At 42.7% G+C, this 21,983-nt stretch overlaps 1 protein-coding gene across 1 annotated transcript in view; it reads right to left on the bottom strand.

The window, feature by feature from the left end:
* Positions 1–16,405, bottom strand: part of LOC309436579 (vasoactive intestinal polypeptide receptor-like) — a gene marked incomplete at its 3' end in the record, with an annotated part of 72,419 nt that extends 56,014 nt beyond the window's left edge. Inside the window, 1 exon segment of the mRNA XM_082045858.1 lies at positions 16,324–16,405. Within this exon segment, the coding sequence (XP_081901984.1) occupies positions 16,324–16,390 (67 nt within the window). The 5' untranslated portion in view covers positions 16,391–16,405.
* Positions 16,406–21,983: the final 5,578 nt, after the last annotated feature.

Genomic DNA, 21,983 nt, shown 5'->3' with positions numbered 1-21,983 from the left:
TCCCCATCTATCCAAGCTAGGAATTAAGGTATAACCAATGGAGCTAACTTCAGGGAGAAAAAATATGAATTTTCTCAGAATTAAGCATTTCTGAAGGTTTTCTCGATATTTCAGGGAGAAAAAAATAATCGCACATCCTTCCTAGAGAGTTATAATGTGTTGCTCTGATTTTGCCCTTTTATTTCTACTTTCTCAAAAGATGTCAATGATATCACAATACATGCTGCGCTGTTGAATAATGTAACATTAGCACTGGAGCCAAAAGGAGTTGGCAGACGTGAATTAAAATAAAATCGGACGTGTTTTTGCCTCAGCATGTTACATATTTTAAAGTTCTTACTAGAATTTGGAAAACATTTTATTTTTCCCGTTTAAATTTCCAACAGACGGGCACTTCAATTGCTGCCTGGGGTAGATAGACGGGTAGTCAACAGACCTCACTTTTTATAGCACCTCTGCTCTTGGTTATTTGTCATGCCCCATTAGATCGCAACGTTTCCCCAAATGTGACTAACATGTTGCCGTTAAGGTCAACAGCCTAACAAGAGAAATTCAAATATGAAGAAGAAAGCTTTGAGAAAACACACTTTACATGCAAGAAAAGGGAACTATGAAGACCACTGCCAAGCTGCATTTCTTGGTTATTGTATCCCGATCTGAAATTCCTCCTTTAAATCATCTTTTGCCACTTGAGCTAAGAAAAAGGCTGGTGTCATCATCAGCCTGTTCAGACAGAGGCAGCGTGCTGTCTCGGATCAATAAAGAGAGCACACAAAAATGCTTTGAAGCTGAAAAAGAACCCTCAGCTCTCTTTCAAAGTTATTTTAAAGGGTTTTTTTTCCTTCCTTCTTTCATGAGCGAACAGAACTTTTCAAATGAAGTCCTGAGGTGAGATCATCGGAGCCTGAAAGACGAAATAACTGACGGTATCTTCTCCGTCAAGCGCTTCTGTAGTGTTCATTAAAATTCAGTTTTCAGTTTTCTAATATCAGGTGCAAAGCTCAGTTTCCATAGTGTCATACTTATCTGCCACCAAACAGCCAGCAGCTCCAAAAGTATTAAGACATTAAATATTCTCCCCATGGAAAATAGATGATTTAATGACAGAATCTTTCATGTTTTACAATCTTTTCCTCCATCAACCTCAATAAATTATAGTGCACCCATTACCTCAGGACAGGTTATAATGTGAAATAAAATACGAGGTGATAGTATCAAATGGCTTTTTAAATGTCCTGAATTACGCACTCTGAGAATTTTTGTGATCTGTATCTTCTTCTGTGTTAGCATTCTTCACCACCACCAGTGATGTATGAAAAAAAGCTTTTAGGTGTTCACTTTTGTAACAAAAGCTCTCTTTGATTAAAATAAAGTGAAGATGCACAAAACTGGCCTTGCAAAACACACACAGTGGATCTTTAAAAACTATTGCCTCTGTAAAGGCCGCTCATATCTGCCTATTAGCTCTTATAACAGCATTCTTACTTATTGTCCCTCAGGTGTGCTGACTATTTATGTAGCTGGCAGGATCCACGTTTTAAAGGTGGGATCCATATCCTTAAATTTATGCATCTCGAAGTCAGATGTGTAAATCTAAAGAAGCCAATGGAAACCAGAGCTCTCGCAGTTCATGTCACCGTAGTTCAGAAAATGAATCACTTTTTGGAGATGTTCTCTCCAATGACTAGAAGAGATCTTGCATGAGTAACTTGTGTTTAATGAATTGGAACAACACAAAGATTGATACCTGCAAGATGCTTTGCATTTGTGGTCCAAAGTTTGCTGCTCGCCCTGTAGTTATCCCATTACAACATCAGGAAAAGTTTGTGCCAGTCCATCCAAACCAAGACACAGACAATCCTTACCAAATAGCCTTCCAGAAAATGGTTCTCTTTCTCCTTATCCTGGAAAATTGCTGACGTCAGGAGTTTGTTGGGCAATATTCAGTCATGCCAATGTGACAGATCAATACCCAATAAAATGATTTGAGGTCAGAAACTGCTGCAATGTGCCTCGAAAATGGAAATCCCTCTCTTCCCTGTGCCATCACTTGGCCTTCATGTATGTAATAAAACATGGCAATTTGTTTTGCCTGATCAAATCATGTTTGGTGATTGCTAAATGCTCCATTAATTAATTATCAGTGTTGTCTTCTCCCTTGTACTCAGTATCTGCAGGGAGGATGCAAAGATATTTGTCAATCCTTACCCAAGGCAGCAGGTGCAAATAAGCCGTGAATACATCCACCCTTCAACTCCATTTCAATCAAAAGAACTGCTCTGCTCGTTTGCCTGTGACCCAAAGCCAAGGAACAACACACTGCCAAGGGCTGTGCTTTGTTTTGGGAAGGATCACAAGTGAGTCTGGAGAAGCAGCGTAAAAGTGTATGACTTTTTCAAGACAGTACCTCATCCCTGGGTAATCTCATGCACTATTTAAAAGCTTGTCATTATATATATATATAAAAGAGAATATTTACCATTATTTTAATTGTGGCTTCCAGACACCCAAGTTTGTCCTGCTGTTGCCTGGTAGATTGTGAAGTGCTCTCTGGAGCCAAATATCTTCTGGAGGCAGAAATCTATTGCAATTCTAACAAAGCTGCCTTTTAACCTTCATTCAGACAAGCAGATGAAACTGCTCATCATTGACTGTAAGCCACGCAATTAGTGTAATTACAAGGAACGACATCTCTCCCTCTTGAAGAGGGATCCTGAAGCCTTGCTCAAGGAATGGGTTGGAGGCTGTTGGCCACATGTCAGAGCTCAGATCCTCACATCCAGCAGCTCAGCCTCCCTCTTCGCAAGCCAAATGCCCAAAAGTGGAAGCCAAGGGCTGCACCAGCCTCAGCTGGGCTTAGGAGAGATCTCCTATAGGAGATTCTGGCTCAGAAGAAGTGGCTGAAGACCACTGACACAGTCTGAGCTGCACTGGGTTAAGAAACCCACTAGAGCTGCAGAAGGTGGTCACCTTTTCCACTGTCTCCACTAAACATGAATCAAAGCTCAAGCCCTTCTTTCCTCTCCCTTTAAAAGGTTAATAAATAGAAAGCAGGTCAATCGTCATGAGGCACAAGTATACAGTGGTTTGCAAAACCAGCAGACTAGAGCATGAAAAAACATTTATTTGAGTCTTATCTACCACTTACAGCAAATATACAGTCAAAGCTTATCTAGGAAGCAGCAGAGAATAACCTTTTTTCATGAATATACGTGACTTCCAGAGGTTTGGCACAGCTCTGAGATGTGACTAGGTTTGGCCGAGGAAAGAAATGAAGGGCAGTAGGCTGGTGCCAGGCACTCTCTTAACCCTGGTGAACTCCTAAATCAGAAAAAAAACCCTTTCAGCACATCTCTTATTTGCATCAATTTCTCCCTAATGAATGGGGTCACTCCTGGTCTCTTCTGAGGAGGTTCACACAGGACTGTAAATAGGTGTTGGGTGACATTTATTCTCCCACTGACAAGCTCATGCAGAAGAGCAGCCTGGGTGCTCACCCATAGTTTGTCCAGTTTGGTCTCATTACAATAAATTATCATTGCATCAACCTTCTTGTCTCAGTTGAGCGCTGAGTTTTTGCCTGACTGAAGAAAACAGATCCCAAAAGATGGTCCCTGCAACAATCTACTTGATTCTGGACAGGCAGCTTGAATCTAATCATAGTAGAGTCTAAGAAAACCCATCATCAGCCTTGGGTTACTACTACTGCCCCAGACTCCAATGAGAAAAGACTTCTTAAATCAGGGATAAAGTTCTACTTAAATCTTAAAAGTTGTATGCAATAATAAAAAATACCTCAGATAGATTCTTTTTCTTCCATAAACCTTTTAAATTAAATGCAATTTGATTTTGCTTCTGAACTCATGGAAATTTTTGGAGTTGCACAGTTTAAGTGTCCACCGAAAGAAAAAAACACATCCTTTTTCTGAATTCACTTTGATTCTGCTCACTGCTGGTTCCATTAGGAATTGCCTAGTTCTTTTACAAAGACAGAAATATTCATGACCTAACTACAATATCTCTTTCCCTGGGGAGAAAAAACATAAAATCCTCTTTCACATCCCTCTCCAGGCATCTCTTTTTCAAGCTGAAGTGTTCTAGCCTGTTTAGTTGCTTCTAGCATGGAAGCAGTTCCCTATGATTTCTCCCTTGTACCTTTCACGCTTTTAATTCTACCCCATCCTGCCCTGTTGTGGACTCTCAAAATAGAGTTTTACCTTATTTTTCTGTGACAGATTTGGTTTGACCGGGGGTACTTTGGCTTCAAGGTTTCACTAAATGAATCTTCCCTGCAAAATTCAACCCTTTCCCTCCTGTATTTACTGCTGTGCCCTCCTCTCCCCCAGCCCCATTTAGGCACCCTGTGGGCATCTCTCCTTCCCCAACTCCATCTCATCACTTGTTTATTTATATCAACACTGACAGTCTGCTCTGAAGCAAACCCATCCCCTCGGAGCTCCCCTTTCAACTTGCCAGGGCTTTGCATTTAATTTGGATATTTTTTGCCTGTCATGCCACCCGCTATCGCTCCAGCACTATAGGCAGAATGTAACAGAGAAATGATTTAGTTGAAGGAAAACCACAACCCTGCCAGGGCACGCAAAGTCCTGACACTGTAGCATCTCCTTCCCACCACTGAGGTGCTCTTTGTGGTGCACTGATGCTCCTTTACCCATCCCTCAGGGAGGGATTTGAAGCCCCAGCTCAGCAGAAAATGGACTTGGGCAATAACAGAAAGCAAAAAGGATCCGCAGATTGAGGGTAAGTGATCAGAGCGTACCTTGGACTTTGCTTCAATATCTGTGGCAAGACAGACATCAATTTAATTTCTCCTAATCGGTACAAGCTGGAGAGTAACAAGAACACTGTTACTTGCTATAAAAACTGCTTTGCAGTTCTGCACTGGCTTCCAGTAGAAGCTGTCCAAGCACTCAACAGGATATGTTAAAATATATCTTTCTTCCTAAATGTTTGCAGAAATTTGACTCAAGGCATATGAAGGCAAACTCACCTTAAGCCCCCAGACTGAGTCATTCTAAACAACGTGAAAGAAATCACCAGAGTCTATTTCTGGAGGATTATTTTTAAACATGAAAATCCTACAAGTTTTTCCATCATCAACATCTAGCAGGAAACAAGTTCTTTTTTTAAATAAAAGTTTCTAATCTTTCAGCCTTTCTTTAACCAACAAATTACATAAACACATGACTTTCTTCGTCCCTCCAGATCACCAATTTTATAAATCAAATTTGTGATCTGAGCCCTTCTGCCTAATTCCAGAACATGTAAACTGAAACTAAAGACACAAGATATAAGACAAAGATTTACAAACCGGGTTGCCAAAAACATAACTTATCTCCTCACCAGCATCTAAACAAGAGACAGATTTCTAGTGCTCTGACATGGACCATGCTTAAGGGATTATTGCAGGGCTTCCTCATTCTTCACTCAAACCCCCCTCATTTTCCAAAAGCTGTAGAGAACTGGATTTATTAAGAAGTAGACTTTGATTTTAGGTATCTACCCTTCCTATCCTGCTTTTCCCATGTTAGCACCTCCAGACAGCAATTCATAGTGAAGATGACTAAGCTCAACCTCTAGCAATGCTTTTTTGGCTGTTGGGAAGCCAAGAGTGACTACCCTGATGAAGCGAGATCTAAAATGAGACTCACTCAGGCTGTAGCTTCTCCATACCTCACTCTGTTGCCTACCAGAAGGAGACTGGGATGTCATGAGAAGGAAAACATTAAAGATGGTTTGGGTCTTCCTAATAAAACAGGTCAAGGAAAGACAAGACATGAGCACAGCATCTTTTACTAATGGTTCAAGGGCTGTGAGAGTCAGGAGACTTTTCTTCAGCTTTGCAAAGTTTAGTCCAATTTCCATGAATTCCTCGACTTGCTTTAATGTATATGGCATCTTCAATGATAGCATCAAGATGAGAGCTCAGGAGATCTGGCCACTCTAATGAAATGCAAACCCACTGATCAGCTCAGCTTGACTTGCTCATTGAAGGCAAACCAGCAAGTGACAGCTCCCCTTGGCAATGTGCTCATGGTTTATCAACCTAGAATAAGCTGTAGAGAGGTCTCTCCAACAGTAATTATGGCATAATTAGGAGGAATCTTATGCTGCTGCTGATTTAAAGGATCATCCCATACCTTCAAGACCAAATGATGTGCCTTGCAATGGAGGAGTTTTTCAGCCAATACTGTGTTGCCCTTCTTCACAGCAAATATTAGGCTAAGATATGACACTCCACTTAAAAAAAAAGGAAGGGTACAATGGAAGGTTCCTCTACAAACTGTAAGCCACAGACTGCCTGTCTTGCTACTGGAAAGATACTGCAACCCTTAAGCAAAGCTGGAGAGAGCTTCATCATGTAAAATCTTAATTATCTGGTTCTTGCTTATTAAATGTGCTGGTGTTTGTGCTGGAAATGTGCTTCTCACTCATAAACATAGAGGAACACCTGCAGAAGCAGGAAAAGTTGTGTGGAAGCCCTGTACCTCTGTAGGAAGGGACATGAGGGATCAAAAAGCTTTGGTTTCACATTGAGGCATATTCAATGGTTAGAAGGCAAGATAAAAGAAAAGTTAGATTTGTGAGACATCAATAATTTAAAAGCTTTCCATAATAGAAACCTTACTTAGGCCAAGTGGATGTAAAGCGTGGTACCTCTGACCTCAACTTTTCATGTTCTCCACAATTTCACTTTCCTATGTTAAAAGGTCTGGATATCAAGAAATAAAGGCATCCAGATGACAGAAAGTCCACTGCACAGTGAAATCAGTGCAAAAATCTCCACCAGCACCAGCAGGTTTTGGATCTTGGCCATATATTGCAATGGGAATTTAACATAACTTATGGCATATGCAATGTTTTCCAATGTATTTATCCTATGTAAAAATGGTCATGGAAATGCTCTGATACAGTCAGCAGGAAAACAAAAATTAAAAAAAAAAAAGATGAGGAAGGAGAGATTTCTTAACCAGAAATCTGATGGAATGTGAGGAGGACAAATAGAAGCCGTTGTCAAAACTAAAGATCTCCATAGATGGATTTCATCTGAACAATTATCCAGAGCTTTGAAAATGCTTTGCATTCTCTTTCCATTGGTCTGTAGCAATGGAATTTTCTCCTTATTTTTATAACCTTTGCATAATTAAGGCTGTGTGCATTTATATATTATCCCATGCTAAAGGAAAAGAAGTAGTAACCAGAAGGTCTGATGGCATTTAAAAATGCTACATATTCTCCAAACTAAAATGACTTTTTCAGTAGGAGACTTATGTCCACTAAATGGTTGTTAATCCTGACAAGGCACAAGACAGCTGTTTCCATGTCAAATAAACACCGCTGTTTGTCAGAAAGCTTGCAGCCAGGACATGTCAGCAACAGGCAAAACAAAAGAAAACCCTCCACTCCTACAGCATATTAAGGCAGAAAACAGATGTTGTAAAGTTTTATCTTGTGACTGTGTTACGAAAAATGTGAGTTCAAGGCAAAAGTCAGGTCTTAGCTCTTCAGGGAACAATGATGGGGTGCTGTGTAGATCTGTGTTTGAATTTTATCCTGTTGCTGGTGGGTGTCTGGACTTCAGGTTATAGGGTAGGCTCAGAGAGCAGCAAGGAGGTACCACTACTCAACTGGGAATCAGTGGAGAGATGCACCTTTCTTGAGCAGCGGGTTTCCAAGAAAGGATGGACAGCCAAATAACAGCTTTGTAGGGAAAACACTTTTGGGTATTCTTTCCTGAGAAAGAGACTCATGGCCTGAAAAAATGGCCATCAACCTTGGACTGGACCAAAGTAGTCAACACAAAAGTCTGAGGGCTCCTTACATCTATGGTTGAACCTGGGTTTACCACCATGGCAACATGTGCTTCCTTACCATGTTTTAGATGCCAGATTTCCTAGCACGGTGAGGAGAAGGTTATCATCTGAAAAATACAGGGCAGATTTCTTTTATTTTGAATTTCCAGAGAGGAGGCTCCACATCTGTAAGAGCTTCAGCATGAAGTGTTGGTGGCTGGGAGGTGTTCCAGAGCAGATGAGGAAAGCATTAATGAAGGAAGATCATTTGGAGACACCATGCAGTGGTGTCCCAACCGAGTGTCATGGCCACTGTCCAATAACGGGAGGAAAAAAATCTGTTAAATGAAAGACACCTGGACTCTGGTACTGATCCTCCAAGAGAGATAAATGAGAATCTGGGGTTTAAGATCTTGATGTCACATGGCTGAATTTTCCTCTCTTGTAGGAGAGGCCACATTGTCCAGGAATGGAGAAGACTGATGTCATATCTGGAAGCTGCCCAATGCTGCTGATCAGAGCAAGACTGAAACCAAGAGGCCCTTTTATCACCTAGACCAGAGTAATAAAATACAGTAAACAAAAAACTAAGGAAAGACAACACAGAAAGGAATCCTGAATGTCCCTTTGTCTTCAAAGAGATCATTAATATCAAATGTAGGTATCTGGTTTAGACTGGTCTGAATTGCTCCCTAGACTTCATTGTATTTGTTGACTGGATCATCAAGGCTTGATTGAGCTGACCAGCAGTAGTAATTTCACGACATTCCTGATGTCCCAGGATAGATGAGGTTTTAGAGGGGGTGATGGATATGGTACAAGACTTATGAGAACCCTACACAATTCTGAAATGACACCTGGAGGCCACACTGATTATCCAACAGCATCTGATAAGAACTTTGACTTGTGGCTGAGGGCTCACAAGAGTCATAGAATCATAGAATGCTAGGGATTGGAAGGGACCTCAAAAGATCATCTAGTCCAATCCCCCTGCTGGAGCAGGAACACCCAGATGAGGTTACACAGGAAGGTGTCCAGGCGGGTTGGAATGTCTCCAGAGTAGGAGACTCCACAACCTCCCTGGGCAGCCTGGTCCAGTGCTCTGTTACCCTAACCAAGAAGAAGTTTCTTCTCAAGTTTAAGTGGAACCTCTTATGTTCCAGCTTAAACCCATTACCACTTGTCCTACCATTGTTTGTCACTGAGAAGAGCCTGGCTCCATCCTCGTGGCACTCACCCTTCATATATTTGTAAACATTAATAAGGTCACCCCTCAGTCTCCTCCAAACTAAAGAGACCCAGCTCCCTGAGTCTTTCCTCATAAGGGAGGTGCTCCACTCCCTTAATCATCTTGGTTGCCCTACGCTGGACTCTCTCCAGCAGTTCCCTGTCCTTGAACTGAGGAGCCCAGAACTGGACACAATATTCCAGGTGTGGTCTCACCAGGGCAGAGTAGAGAGGAAGGAGAACCTCTCTCGACCTACTGACCACTCCCTTTCTAATACACCCCAGGATGCCATTGGCCCTCTTGGCCACAAGGGCCCAGTGCTGGCTCATGGTCACCCTGCTGTCCACCAGGATCCCCAGGTCCCTCTCCCCTACGCTGCTCTCTAATGGATCATTCCCCAACTTATACTGGAACCTGGGGTTGTTCCTACCTAGATGCAATACTCTACGTTTGCCCTTGTTATATTTCATTAATTTTTTCCCCACCCAACTCTCCAGCCTGTCCAGGTCTCTGGATGGCAGCACAGCTTCCAGTGTCAGCCACTCCTCCCAGCTTGGTGTCATCAGCAAACTTGCTGATAGTACACTCTAGTCCCTCATCCAAGTCATTGATGAATACATTGAACAGTACTGGCCCCAGCACCGACTCTGGAGGCACTCCACTAGATACAGGCCTCCAACTGGACTCTGCCCCATTGACCACGACTCTCTGACTTCTTTCCTTCAGCCAGTTCACAGTCCACCTCACTACCCGATTGTACAGACCACACTTCCTCAGTTTAGCTATGAGAATGCTGTGGAAGGCCTCATCAGCTTCCTGACCTTGATCTGATTGTCTGTAATAGACACCCACAACAGTGTCTCCCCTGCCAGCCTGCCCCTTAATTCTCACCCATACACTCTCAACTTGCTCCTCATCTGTGCCCGGACAGTACTCAATACATTGTAGTTGCTCTCTAAATTTCTAGAGCCCGCATCTCTTTGTGTTGCCCAGGCCTGCAAGCGTTTATTCTGCATCAGGACTCCGGTCATGGAGTTTTCTACTCCGAATTCAATACTCAATGACTACACTGGTGCCCCCGGCCCAACCCCTCTGGGGTTTCAACACCTAACACAACACCGGCAGCCTCAGCACCGCTCTGTGGGACTCGAACCCTGGGCTCAAGTGATCCGATAGACCGTGCCTCCCGACACAGATGGGACAACAGGCACATGCCACTGCATGCGCCTGACTCCCCTGTAAGCATAGCCTCCCTGCAGACCTTCTCAGCCTGAGGACAGGTCTCTCCTCTGGCTACACCATTGCCACCTTATATTTTTATACAGAGACCCCCTGGGACATCTGCCAAGATGTACCTTTCCCCTGCAAGCTGCCACTCTTCAAATCTGCCAGTTTAGTGGCTCATCTAAATGACCTCACTGCTAATGAGCTTAAACCAGTGGCCTTTTGCTAATGAAAACACCCATCCTCATGCAGGTGAAGGTGCAAGGTGCACCCACGTGAGTCCTTAGCAAGTCTCAGAGATGAACCATGACCCTGATACAGCCAGAAAATACAGCGCGTCCCCAGCCCTGGGTCCATCCACCCCCTTTCTCCACCCTGCTCGGTGTGCTAACTCAGGCACTTGTGTTGTCATCAGCCATGTAGTGCCTGGTCTAGTGATGGAGCGTCTGGAGAGCTGCTGATAACCCGTCATACAAATCCAACTGACACATCAGTTATCCCCGGAGGTCTTATGCAACTGGAAGGTGAGAATTCACTTGAACTTTTGCAAGCAAGGAACTATTAATTATTTCTTATCTTACTGCACCATAAGCAGATGGTGATGAATAAACAGACTCCTCATTTAAACTTCATTAACGTTTTTCCAGCTTGACTTTTAATTTCCATATGTTCAGTGCTTCTTCGCCCATCAAACACGCCTTAACTTCTTCAAGGGAGACTAACACAGAACCTCAAGCTCCAAATTTGGCTTTTCAAGCCAGCCTCTTCTCTAGGCCTGTGGAGCAGCAAAAGCAATTTATAGACAATAAACAATGTGGACCATTTCCCACTGGGATTCGTTTGCATGTGATGATGCTGGTGACGAGCTTGCAGGACTCAGATCTATTGCCCACAACAAGTGTGAAGCATGTACAAGTTAAGCAGATATGAACAGGCATTGGGAGGGGGATTGGCACTCTTTTTTTTTTTTTAATATTTTCCACTTTTTTGACTTTTTGATTGGGTTTCAAATCCTGCTGGAAAGACAGACAGGTCTAGATTGCAAATATAAAGTGCAGTGCTGAAGTACTTTAGGTACCAGAAGCAACTCAACTCTAGCAGGTCCTTGATGGCTCTTGGTAATTTTCAGTGACACTTAGAAAATCTTCTCAGCTGTCTCCATGCTACTGAACTGGGGGGAACAGAGAGACTAAATACTGGTGTGTCTCCGTAAGATGCTGAGAACCTCCAGCTGTGAAGTTCTGAGCTCGTTTCACTTACACTTCTGCAGCTCATGGAAAAACACCATCCACAAAAGTCTGCACCCAAAGTCATTGCAAATTAGTGTACGATACTATGTACAGATTTATTTGGGAGAAGAAAGGTGGAGAAAGAGAAGAGGCATCTAAACTGGATGACATGAATTTTCTCTTTTGGGATATTATTTCTACCCAGATATATAGCAGCTTCATGAGAATTTAAATTGTAGCTGCTGCCAAAATACTGCATTTCCTATTCCTCTCTCTTGCTACAGTACTTTTATAAGTATGAATCATAAAATAGCTGGACAGCTTTCAATTTTTTTGTCCTTACCTTACCCCTGCTAGATAGGAAAATATTAATATTTATACCTTAAAGGAGGAAAACTAAGGCCAGGAATCACCTTAACTGCAGCAACAGTACTGCTGTAGTTGGAATAATCTATGGATATCAAGTGAGGTAAAGCTTGCAGGGAGACCATCTGTGAGACGAGCATGGAGTGGGACAAAAACATGCTTAGGGTGGGAAATTAAGGCATCCACAGCTAATGATTCACATTTGCATGACATCCTTACAAGGAGATGTGATCTGTGTCATTCACAGTATTTTCTCTAGTGCATCCCAGCCATGCCTGCCCTGAGAATGGCCTGTTTTCTGCAAGGCAAACCAGACACCACATAGATAACAAAACTATAAATTTCATTACTTCAACACCCAGGTACATCCGTGTGTGATGCAATCCACCAGCACTTTATCCTTGGCTGTGTGATAAGGGGAGGAATAACCCAAACTCATTTTCCGACGTGTCAAAACCCAGCAAAAAGTCTTCTACATCACTTCATAGAAATAGTGCAAACAACCTCACTGAGTTGAGTTTTAGGTACTTGAGGAACACAGTCTGCACTGAGATTGGGATGAGGCATTTTGTGCATTATGTCCTGCATTGAGTAGGGAAGAATCCTGCCACTGACACAGTAACAGGTTTTTCAGTACATATTTTTTTTAATAATGGCTCAAATTATATTGTAAGCACTCTTTGGGGGCCAAAAGGCTGGAAAGATCATCTAACAAATACGCAAACCAAAGTTTAGCTTCCTGAAATGCAATTCTGTGTGTGGACAATGAGATTTACGATGTAATTGGGACTTCACTTCATTAGGCCAAATCCCCTTCAAGCCAGTGAACACCAGGACAGGAATCATGTGTGAACTGGGGTTATTTCCAACAAAGTTGGAATCCCCTCATGGTAAATGAAGATCTCATCAACAGGCAAGACAATCTGAACATGATTCATCACATCCTAAAAGAGATGCCTACACTTGGCCAGAATACACTAGAGCTACCAAATATCAAGTGAAATAAATCCCTCACCAGAAGTTATTCCCATGCGATGGTTGTTCACCCATGGGAAACAAACTGATCTCAGTCTACTTAGTCTTGATTTTAATGATAAAGAATCTAATTCTGTATTGAATCACAACTATCACTTTACATCTTTACTAGATATTTCAGCGTGGAGGTAAAAGGATAACAGACTGCAAGGACAATCCTGCCCATGAAATCCAACCCAGCATCCTACACACCCTTTCATAAACTGAGCAAGCTCTGCCACGAAGCCAATAAAAGATTTGTTCCTGCAAACCTCCAGAAAGGCTGTTCAGTATCCTCTGAAGGTTGCAAACTTCCTTTAAAGTCCAGACTTTGATCTCACAATCGTTTTATTCCCCTCTGTACACGCCGCCAGCTTAAACTGGTCTACTCTGCTGTTTTCTCCCCAGTTGTAGCTTCTGCAGCCCTTCCCGTGCTGAAAAGCTCAGCTGTTCTCACCATGGTTTTGTGACCCCTGTTTGTCTCCTGTGTCTCTGCTAAAGTCTCTTTAAATGTGGGTGACTTCACCGACGCTGAATCACACTCCTAATAGGGAACAGAGAGACTCCCATCCCGCTAGTAATAAACAACAGGACTGTGGTCCAGGACTGCTGACAGCAAAAAAAGCAATTGGCACCTACTACCAGGACCAGAAACACAGAGATTTAATTTGAAAAAAAAGTATCGGTATCACCCATGCATATATACCCGCTATAAGGAATGGGTGTTGAAAGACAAAAGGAGCAAAGACAGACGTTATTGTTTATCAGTGCAAATCTACCTGTTTATCTTGAGCTGGTGATCAATCTCAGCTCTACGGTCAGGTGCTCTTAATAAGTGACTAATCTATCCGACACATCAAATTACGCCTGTGATTAAGCCTCCCTGATCAATACAATGGATAATGGCTTCCAAACAAAGCTTTATTTTCAGACTGTGCTGAAATGGTGCGTTTCCTTATTTCCACTCATTTAATTAGAAAGGATAACAAATCGGTTGTTAAACCTCAAGAGATTTTCTTTTTGCTGAGAGGATGTGGAATGCGCAGAAAGCAACACACCTACCTGGCCATAAATCAAGGTATTTATGTTACGGATGGCAGGGAATCTCAATTGCTTTCCATTCTCCTTCTCTGGAGGATGGAACTGTGTTCAAATTACATTTTTCCTGGGAGTTTTACTATGATTTTTATTTTTTTTAAGTTACCTGTCCACACCATCCACCCCACTTTCACAACAGACTTCTCCATAAGATGATCCACCCATAGTCACCCATTTGAGAGCCAACAACTTTTGAGATGCTGGTTTCTTTCTCTTGATTGCAAGGGCAGCCATGAGTGTCTAGATAAGTTACTGAGCTCTTAAATACCTGCTCTTTTGGGGCAAATGGATGCCAACTGCTTTCCACACAGTTTTCATTGTCAAATTTGGTTGCACACACACACTTATTCCACTGTGATGTCACCAATGACCGTTTCTACCCAGACATGCAAATACACAAATGACATCTGACATTAACTCAGGAGTAGCAGGTACTGTCTCCATGGAGAAAAACATTTTATAGTGCTCACAACAGCAATTTCTGAATCTGTCCCATTTTATGACTATAGGTAGTGACTGGTAGAAATGTAAAATTATCCCAGTCCAATATTTCAGCACTGCATTATGAAAAACAAACTCCAAAGGATGGTTTTATACTTGCTAGTGCTTGGGCATTAAGGGCTTGCAACATGATTGAGTGTGTTTTTACATCAGAATCAGGAAAAATATTTTCAATGGTTTAATCAATATAGAGAAAAGAAAAAGCTGGTTTGGATTAAAATTTATAATGAGAAAAATAATTTTGAAAAAGCAGAAAAAAATTTAACACTTCAAGTATTTTTCTTCTGTTTTGAACGCATGCTAATTGAATTTCTTTAAATGTTGATGGAAATGAAATGAAGCATTTAGTTTGCTTTCAAACGAATGTTTTTAACTACCTTGACTTTTCCCTTTACTGGATTCCAGGAGACTATTTCATCAAAGGGCTCCATTTAACTGTACAGGGACTCTTGAAATAATTTCTGAATCAAAGAAAACCATGGCTTAGTAGATAAAAGCAGGGGCCAAAAGCCATTCTTGCATCCAGTAAAGCTCCTCCAGGGATCAGCATATCCCCAGGATGCTAGTCTATCATTAATAAGCATTGTGCAGAGCAGTCCATCAGTCTGCAGCCTTCCTGCAAGCAATGCCAAGGGACAGAGGATGAGAAGACATCCTCTTCCATTTTTTTCCTCTTACAGGAAATTTTAAGCAGAATGCTCATCATCCCACCCCTTCCACCTTGTTTCTAAAGTCTGACAGGCTGGTCCCTACAACTCCTTTACTCACAAAACCAGGACCTCTAACTTGAGAGAGGCATTTGGAGGGGGAGAGGTACAACTTGGTGCCTCAACTTTGGACTTTGACAGCACTACTGTGGGATGGGATGGGATGGGATGGGATGGGACAGCAGCAAAACCAGAAGTTTCTTTGTCTGTCACACTGAACTCTACAATTCAAGACCAAGCATGGGTGGCGTTGTCGAATTTTCCCAACCTCTCTGCAGGTTGCCCACTGGGGAATTGTGTTGGCATCGACACTTTCAATGTCACCCCCCTGCGTCCTGTCTCACAGGTTGGTTTGCAGCTCCTCTGCTCAAAGCAACATCCCATAGCTTTTCTCCTGCTTTGAAACCCCATGTGCCCAACGCATGGTGTGCCATGCCTGCTCCTCAAGGGAGACACAACTCCGTGGCTACTGCCTGAGGCTGAGATGGAGAAACCTTGGGAGGCTGGAGGGCAAAGGTGGCATCATGGACCTGGCCCTCCTCTCCTGAAGCAGAGAGTGGGTTAAGCAGACCAGAAAGCCTTCCAGGAGGAGTGCCCAATGTGGTGGGTGCTCCATGTCATATGAACAAGGAGACGATCTCAATCACCTGGCCCAACTTCATAGATACCTTGAAGCTTTGGAGAACACCCTTCCTTTCTCTGTTTCGCCACCAGGGCAGAAGTAATTTTGGCATGGGGATGTGAGGGCAGTTCAACAGAAGGTGAAAGTCACCATGACTTCCCTTGAAGCAAACCAAGGCCTATAAGAACTTCTGGCTTTCAGATCCCTGGGAGAAACTGGTTAAGGCACTTCCAGTTCAGAGAGCAGGATGACTGTGATTAAACACATCAAGACACCTAAGGTAGGCTTACCCAGCTGAGAGGCAGTGAGTGACACCCTGAGAACTTTTCAAACTCTTGATTGATCGATTCATACTTTGGAAGTACCTATTTCTCTCCCTCCTAGTGTGAGAGCTGAACATCAGCTGGAGTGACTGCCCTGCTCCAGCAGCAGAATAGGCGAGAAATGGCACAGACAAGTGAGATGGGAGGTTGAGTGATGTTGGCTTGTAGACCAGCGAGCGAAGAAAGAGTTCTCATACCTGAAGTCTGGTTATCCCCAACAAGCTCTGCCAAGCACTGGCTACGTTCCTCTTCAATCTCCTGCATGATGCTGCATTCTGGTCGTGTGCTGGATGCCTGCAGAAAGGGCAGAGGAGAAGAAGAGAGTGAGCAAAACCCACCTGTCCCCAGAGATGCATTCTTGGGGATTCATGGCCACCTGTGCTCTCCTGGGCCACTGCATAATAAGGGAGTGGAGCATCTCCCTAATGAGGAAAGGCTGAGGGAGCTGGGGCTCTTGAGCTTGGAGGAGACTGAGAGGTGACCTCATTCATGTTTACAAATATATAAAGGGTGAGTGTCAGGAGGATGGAGCCAGGCTCTTCTCGGTGACAATTAATAATAGGACAAGGGGTAATGGGTACAAACTGGAACACAAGATGTTCCACTTAAATTTGAGAAGAAACTTCTTCTCAGTAAGGGTGGCAGAGCCTGGCCCAGGCTGCCCAGGGAGGTTGTGGAGTCTCCTTCTCTGCAGACATTCCAACCCGCCTGGACACCTTCCTGTGTAACCTCATCTGGGTGTTCCTGCTCCATGGGGGGATTTCACTAGATGAGCTTTCGAGGTCCCTTCCAATCCCTGACATTTTGTGATTCTGTGATAATGGGGAAAAAATTTTTCACAGAAAGTGTTGTGAAACAGTGAACAGGCTGCCCAAGGAAGTGGTGAAGTCACCATCCCTGGAGGGTTTTAAAAGGCATTTAGATGAGGTTCTCAGAGACACAATTTAGTGATAGAGTTAGGTTATGGTTGGACTCAATGATCTTGATGGTCACTTCCAACCAGAACGATTCTATGGTTCTATATACATCCAGCCTTATTTTATGTTTGCTTGAGAGAAGGGAGTGTAACCCAGAGCCTGCTGAAAAAAACCCATCATTTCCCTCCATGCCTTCCTTAAAAAAAAATAAAACAGCCTATTTTTTTCTGATGATCAGGAGCAATTTTGCTTCTTTGTGCTCTGAAAACCCTGCCTGAGAAACCTAACACCACCAGCTCTCTAGGGCAGGAAGACGGTAGTTTTAATATTCATGCCGTGAGCAGTGGGATCTGTGCTTACATGGATTATTCCCTCTGTTCTCACACGGCCTGCCTCCTGGCTCATGCTAATTCAAAGCAAAACAAAAACCAAATCAAATAAGAATGAAATCTCTGATGCAGATTAGGAGATCAAGGAGCTAAAAAGCAGGAAATTCCCAATGACAAGACTTTTTCCCCCAAGTGGTTTCTCCTCAGTCAGACCTAATTATATTGTATTTGTAATACAACTGTGGCTGTAAGTGTTCAGGTAATTAATCGTGGACTCCTTACAGCATGTAATTTATGAACAGCCTCAATCATAAAATGTGCAAATGAAAATTTGCAGTTCGAAGAAGGGGTGGACAACGAGTCACACAACATGTCCCCTTGTCACCAACACACTCTCAACTTGGAACCCCTTGCTACACTGCAACCAGGAATTGAGGTCCCATTATGCACAAAACCCAACCTCTTCAATAAGAGATTGGAAATGGCATTCAGTCAGGAGAAACCTCTTCAGAAACTCAGCTGCAAAGAGACGGTGAGAGCAGAAGTCTCGGTTAGAGTTTGTACGGTTGAATACGATGCAGGAAAAACCATGAGCAGGGTGAGATTCAGAGACATTTTGATGACATGGGATGAGCCTCTGCCTGTAAGAAGTCATTAATTCAGTGTTCATTCTTTCTGGATTTTGGAAAAAGCATATTTTTTCATGAGAAAAAGGCAGAGAAAGAAAAAACAGAAAAGAACTTTTCATGTCCTGTTTGAAAATGTGTGAGCTATTTCTCTATCCATATATTTGCCAGTCAAGTTTGTAAGACAGAAGACCCAGAAATCCTTTGAAGGAACAATCGTTTGATGTAAAATGCCTTTTGGATGAAAATTATGAAATAATTTAGCATATTAAATTTATTCTTGCCTTTTCTTATTAACCCAACCAGCACACTGCCCTGTTTTACCCCATGTCTTGTTCAGAGTGTATTTTCCTTTAGGTTGGGAATGGGCCTTGATTAGTAGTGTATAAACAAGTAATTATGTACTTTTCTAGACAAATTAAAAATAAATAAAAAACAAACACGAAAAGAGGGGAATTACTTGGAGTTGTCTTGGTACTCAAATGTTTCTTTTTCCCAAAGGGAAACAGATCTTAAGAAATTTTATTTTGGCTCATCTAAAATACCATAAATTCACTTTGTTTTGATTTACAGTGCTTCTTGCCTTTTTATTTTAACCTTAAAAAAGCGTGAGGAGAAGCGTGAGAGATTTGCAGAACACTTGCTGTAAAAATAAAGATTGAAATGTTTTCAAAACATTCTGACTTTTTTAAAGGGAAGTTTTAACTCTCTGGACTAAAACTATTGCCAAATTCATCTCACATCTATAAATAACTCAAGTTTTCACTTTGTAAATTAGTTCATACAGCTCTAACTTTGATCAGGGTTGGCAAAGCACTGTGTACTTCTACAACTTTTTTATTTTTGTATGCAGTAAATTTTCTACCAAGTCCATTAGCAAGTACTTCACTGCCACATCTTCACTAAAAACGCATGCCTAAATTGGTTGATTGCATATTTACCTCAACGGCCTGGTATTTACTTTTGAGTAAATATTTTATCACCTTTAAAAAAAGTGAGGCTGATTCATCGTTAGTATTCTGAAAAAATGGGCTTGTGATAGATTCAGATAAACTCGATCATAGATGTAATTTTAAAAAAATCTCATCTTTTTTCATACTGGTCCAAGAGGAAAGACATCTATGTAAGGCAAACTTCTGGAAAAAGTGTCTCCAATAGCTGAACCACCAAAACACATGTGATCTTGGATTTGTAGTGCTGGTGTTGACTTGCTGTGAGCTTTTAAGCAAGGTGGGTGGATCTGTTGACTGAAGGACTATTTTAGCGCCAGATCTGCACTGATTTCAACCAGAGCCAGACACTGAAGTGGGATTTAGTCTCCCTAATAGAGATACTTGGCCTCAGTCGAGATGTCCTAGGGTATCCCTTTTGGCCAACAGCTTTTACTTCAGGTAACACAGGTCCATGTAAATTGTATGTTGGATCTGCCAGCCCCCAAACAGGTACTTCATATATATTAAACTCTCTAAAACAGTACTAGATACTTGAAAGCAAACAAACAGTAAGTTTGCGTGTGACAACACGCTGGTTGGATCGATGGGCTGAGGCCAATTGTCTGAGGTTTAACAAGGCCAAGTGCCAGGTCCTACATTTGGGTCACAACAACCCCATGAACCCTGCAGGCTCGGGGAAGAGCGGCTGGAAAGTGCCTGAGGGAAAAGGACCTGGGCGTGTTGGTGACAGTGGCTGAACATGAGCCAGCGTGTGCCCAGGTGGCCAAGAGGCCACCAGCATCCTGGCTGGTACCAGCACTGGTGTGGCCAGCAGGCCCAGGGCAGTGACCGTCCCTGTGCTGGGACCTGGGGAGGCCAAACCTCAAATCCTGGGGTCAGTTTTGGGTCCCTCATGCCAAGAAAGGCCTTGAGGTGCTGGAGCGAGTTGAGAGAAGGGAATGGAGCTGGGGAAGGGGCTGGAGCACAAGTGTGATGGGAGCGGCTGAGGGACCTGGGGGGTTAAGCCTGGAGAACAGGAGCTGAGGGGAGACCTTCTGATCTCTGAAACACCTGAAAGGAGTTGGAGCAAGGAGGGGTTGGTCTCTTCTCCCCAGTAACAAGTGATAGGGCAAAAGAAAATCACCTCAAGTTGCACCAGGTAGGTTTAGGGCCGTTGGGCATTGGAACAGGCTGCTTAGGGCAGTGGTGGACTCGCCATCCCTGGAGGTGTTTACTATAAAAAGACATGTAGACGTGGTACTTAGGGACATAGTTTAGAGTTGGATTTGACAGCGTTAATGGTTGGTCTTGATCTTAAAGATCCTTTCCAACCTAAATGATTCTATGATTCCATAAAAAACCACAAATGAACAAAGAGTAGGATGTATCTCACCTTCTCTCTCAGTGGCACACATTTTCCTTCATTTTAGCTGGGTAAAAGCTATATACTTAGTCTGAAATGATTTTTACTATTCCTTCTAGTCCACAGAGAGCTAGTGAGCATCAGCCCTGAAGGCTTTCATCCCACTTCACTGACTGTAGCTGGACCAGTTCAAACTAAAATACCTCCTATTTAGCTGGGGAAGGTCAGTGATGTGTGAATTTAATGTCTAAAGACCTTTAACTGAATCATCAAGGTCAACAAACAGACTCACATCGGAGGCCTTCTAGTTTATGGCTCATTTTCCACATTAACTAAATAAGTAAATAAATAACTCAAACAATCACAGCAACCCTCCTTCTACTTCCCTAGTGATAACACTAAAAACCCTCACATATCACAGCCGTCATTGCTACAGGCTAACAAAGACAGCTGAGATGATAATAAAAAAAAATAAATCACAGTTTTAAGCATCATTAGGAAACCAAAAAGTGTGTCATTTTTTTTGTTGGTAGGTCGTCAGTTCAGCTGTCGTGATGGTGAGTTGGGCAAAATGCTGACAAAATGCTCCTGTCTGAAAAGACCCCTCAAGAGCTGTGGGTCTTGCCTGCCAAGGGGGATCTTTCCTGCAATAAGAAGTTAAATAACTCTCCTGCCTTGGTATATTCATCCTAGAAAAGCTTGAAGTAGACTTTATAGATAACTCGGAACAAACTCACTTTATGACTCTACGTCTTCCCCAACTCTGTTTTGTTTTTTTTTTTTTTTTCTGAATTATTTTGTTAGGTGTGGGGGTTTTTTGTTTGTTTGTTTGTTTCTGTGGAAAAGGCAGAGATTTTGACTTTTGGCATCTTTCACTGCAGCTGGCAACTGGCCATGTAGACATGGGGCTGAGGACTACACTAATTTACATTTCCCTTCCAAAAATTTTAGATAAAGGGAAAGCATGACCAGCTCTGGTTAGCTCACATTAACATGAGCCAGTGAACAGTAATCCAGCTTCCTGGGCATATCCGTTGTGCATGAAGCTGCAACTCAGTAAACCCAGCTTTGCTAAGCCTTCCTGGCAAGCCCAAGATACCACATAAAAATTGCAGTGGGTTTGTCAGGGGTCATTTTTCCTGCACACACTCTGAAGCTCTGAGCAGAAAATCTAAGAGAATGTTTTTGTGGATGTGATTTCCTGCAGCTCTGAATTCTGATGCAACTCTCATGTGGAATTATCCCCAAAGTCTTTATTAATGAGAGTTTTCCTTCCCACCGGATCCCAACAATTGTTAGGGGATTACGGCGCAGCCTGCTACTGCAAAGAAAGCCATTGTGTACACTCTTTAATTAAATACAGTTCAGAGGATTGTCACAGACTGAAGGAGCCACAGAAATGTTTAGTCTCATCTATGGTGCTTGCCACCAGCAGGGACAGGGTAACCATGGGCCAGCTCCTTTGTTCACATAGCAACTCCTCAAAGGCAGGTGGGGTTCACTGAGAAGGCACGGCTGCAGGTAAGCAAGAGTATGAGCCCACAAGAAGTGACATGAGCCTCAGTAACAACCTTTCTCCTGATCCTAGAGTGTTCCTTGGCTTATCTGGAGCTCACCATATGGAGACTCCAGCAGAGATGGGGACCAGGGTGACAACAGTGATAATAGGTTTTGGGGTCAAACAAGGAAG

Source organism: Streptopelia decaocto, assembly GCF_964273445.1.
Source record: "Streptopelia decaocto genome assembly, chromosome: 2".
Lineage (NCBI taxonomy): Eukaryota > Metazoa > Chordata > Aves > Columbiformes > Columbidae > Streptopelia > Streptopelia decaocto.
This window is presented reverse-complemented; position numbering and strand designations above follow the sequence as displayed.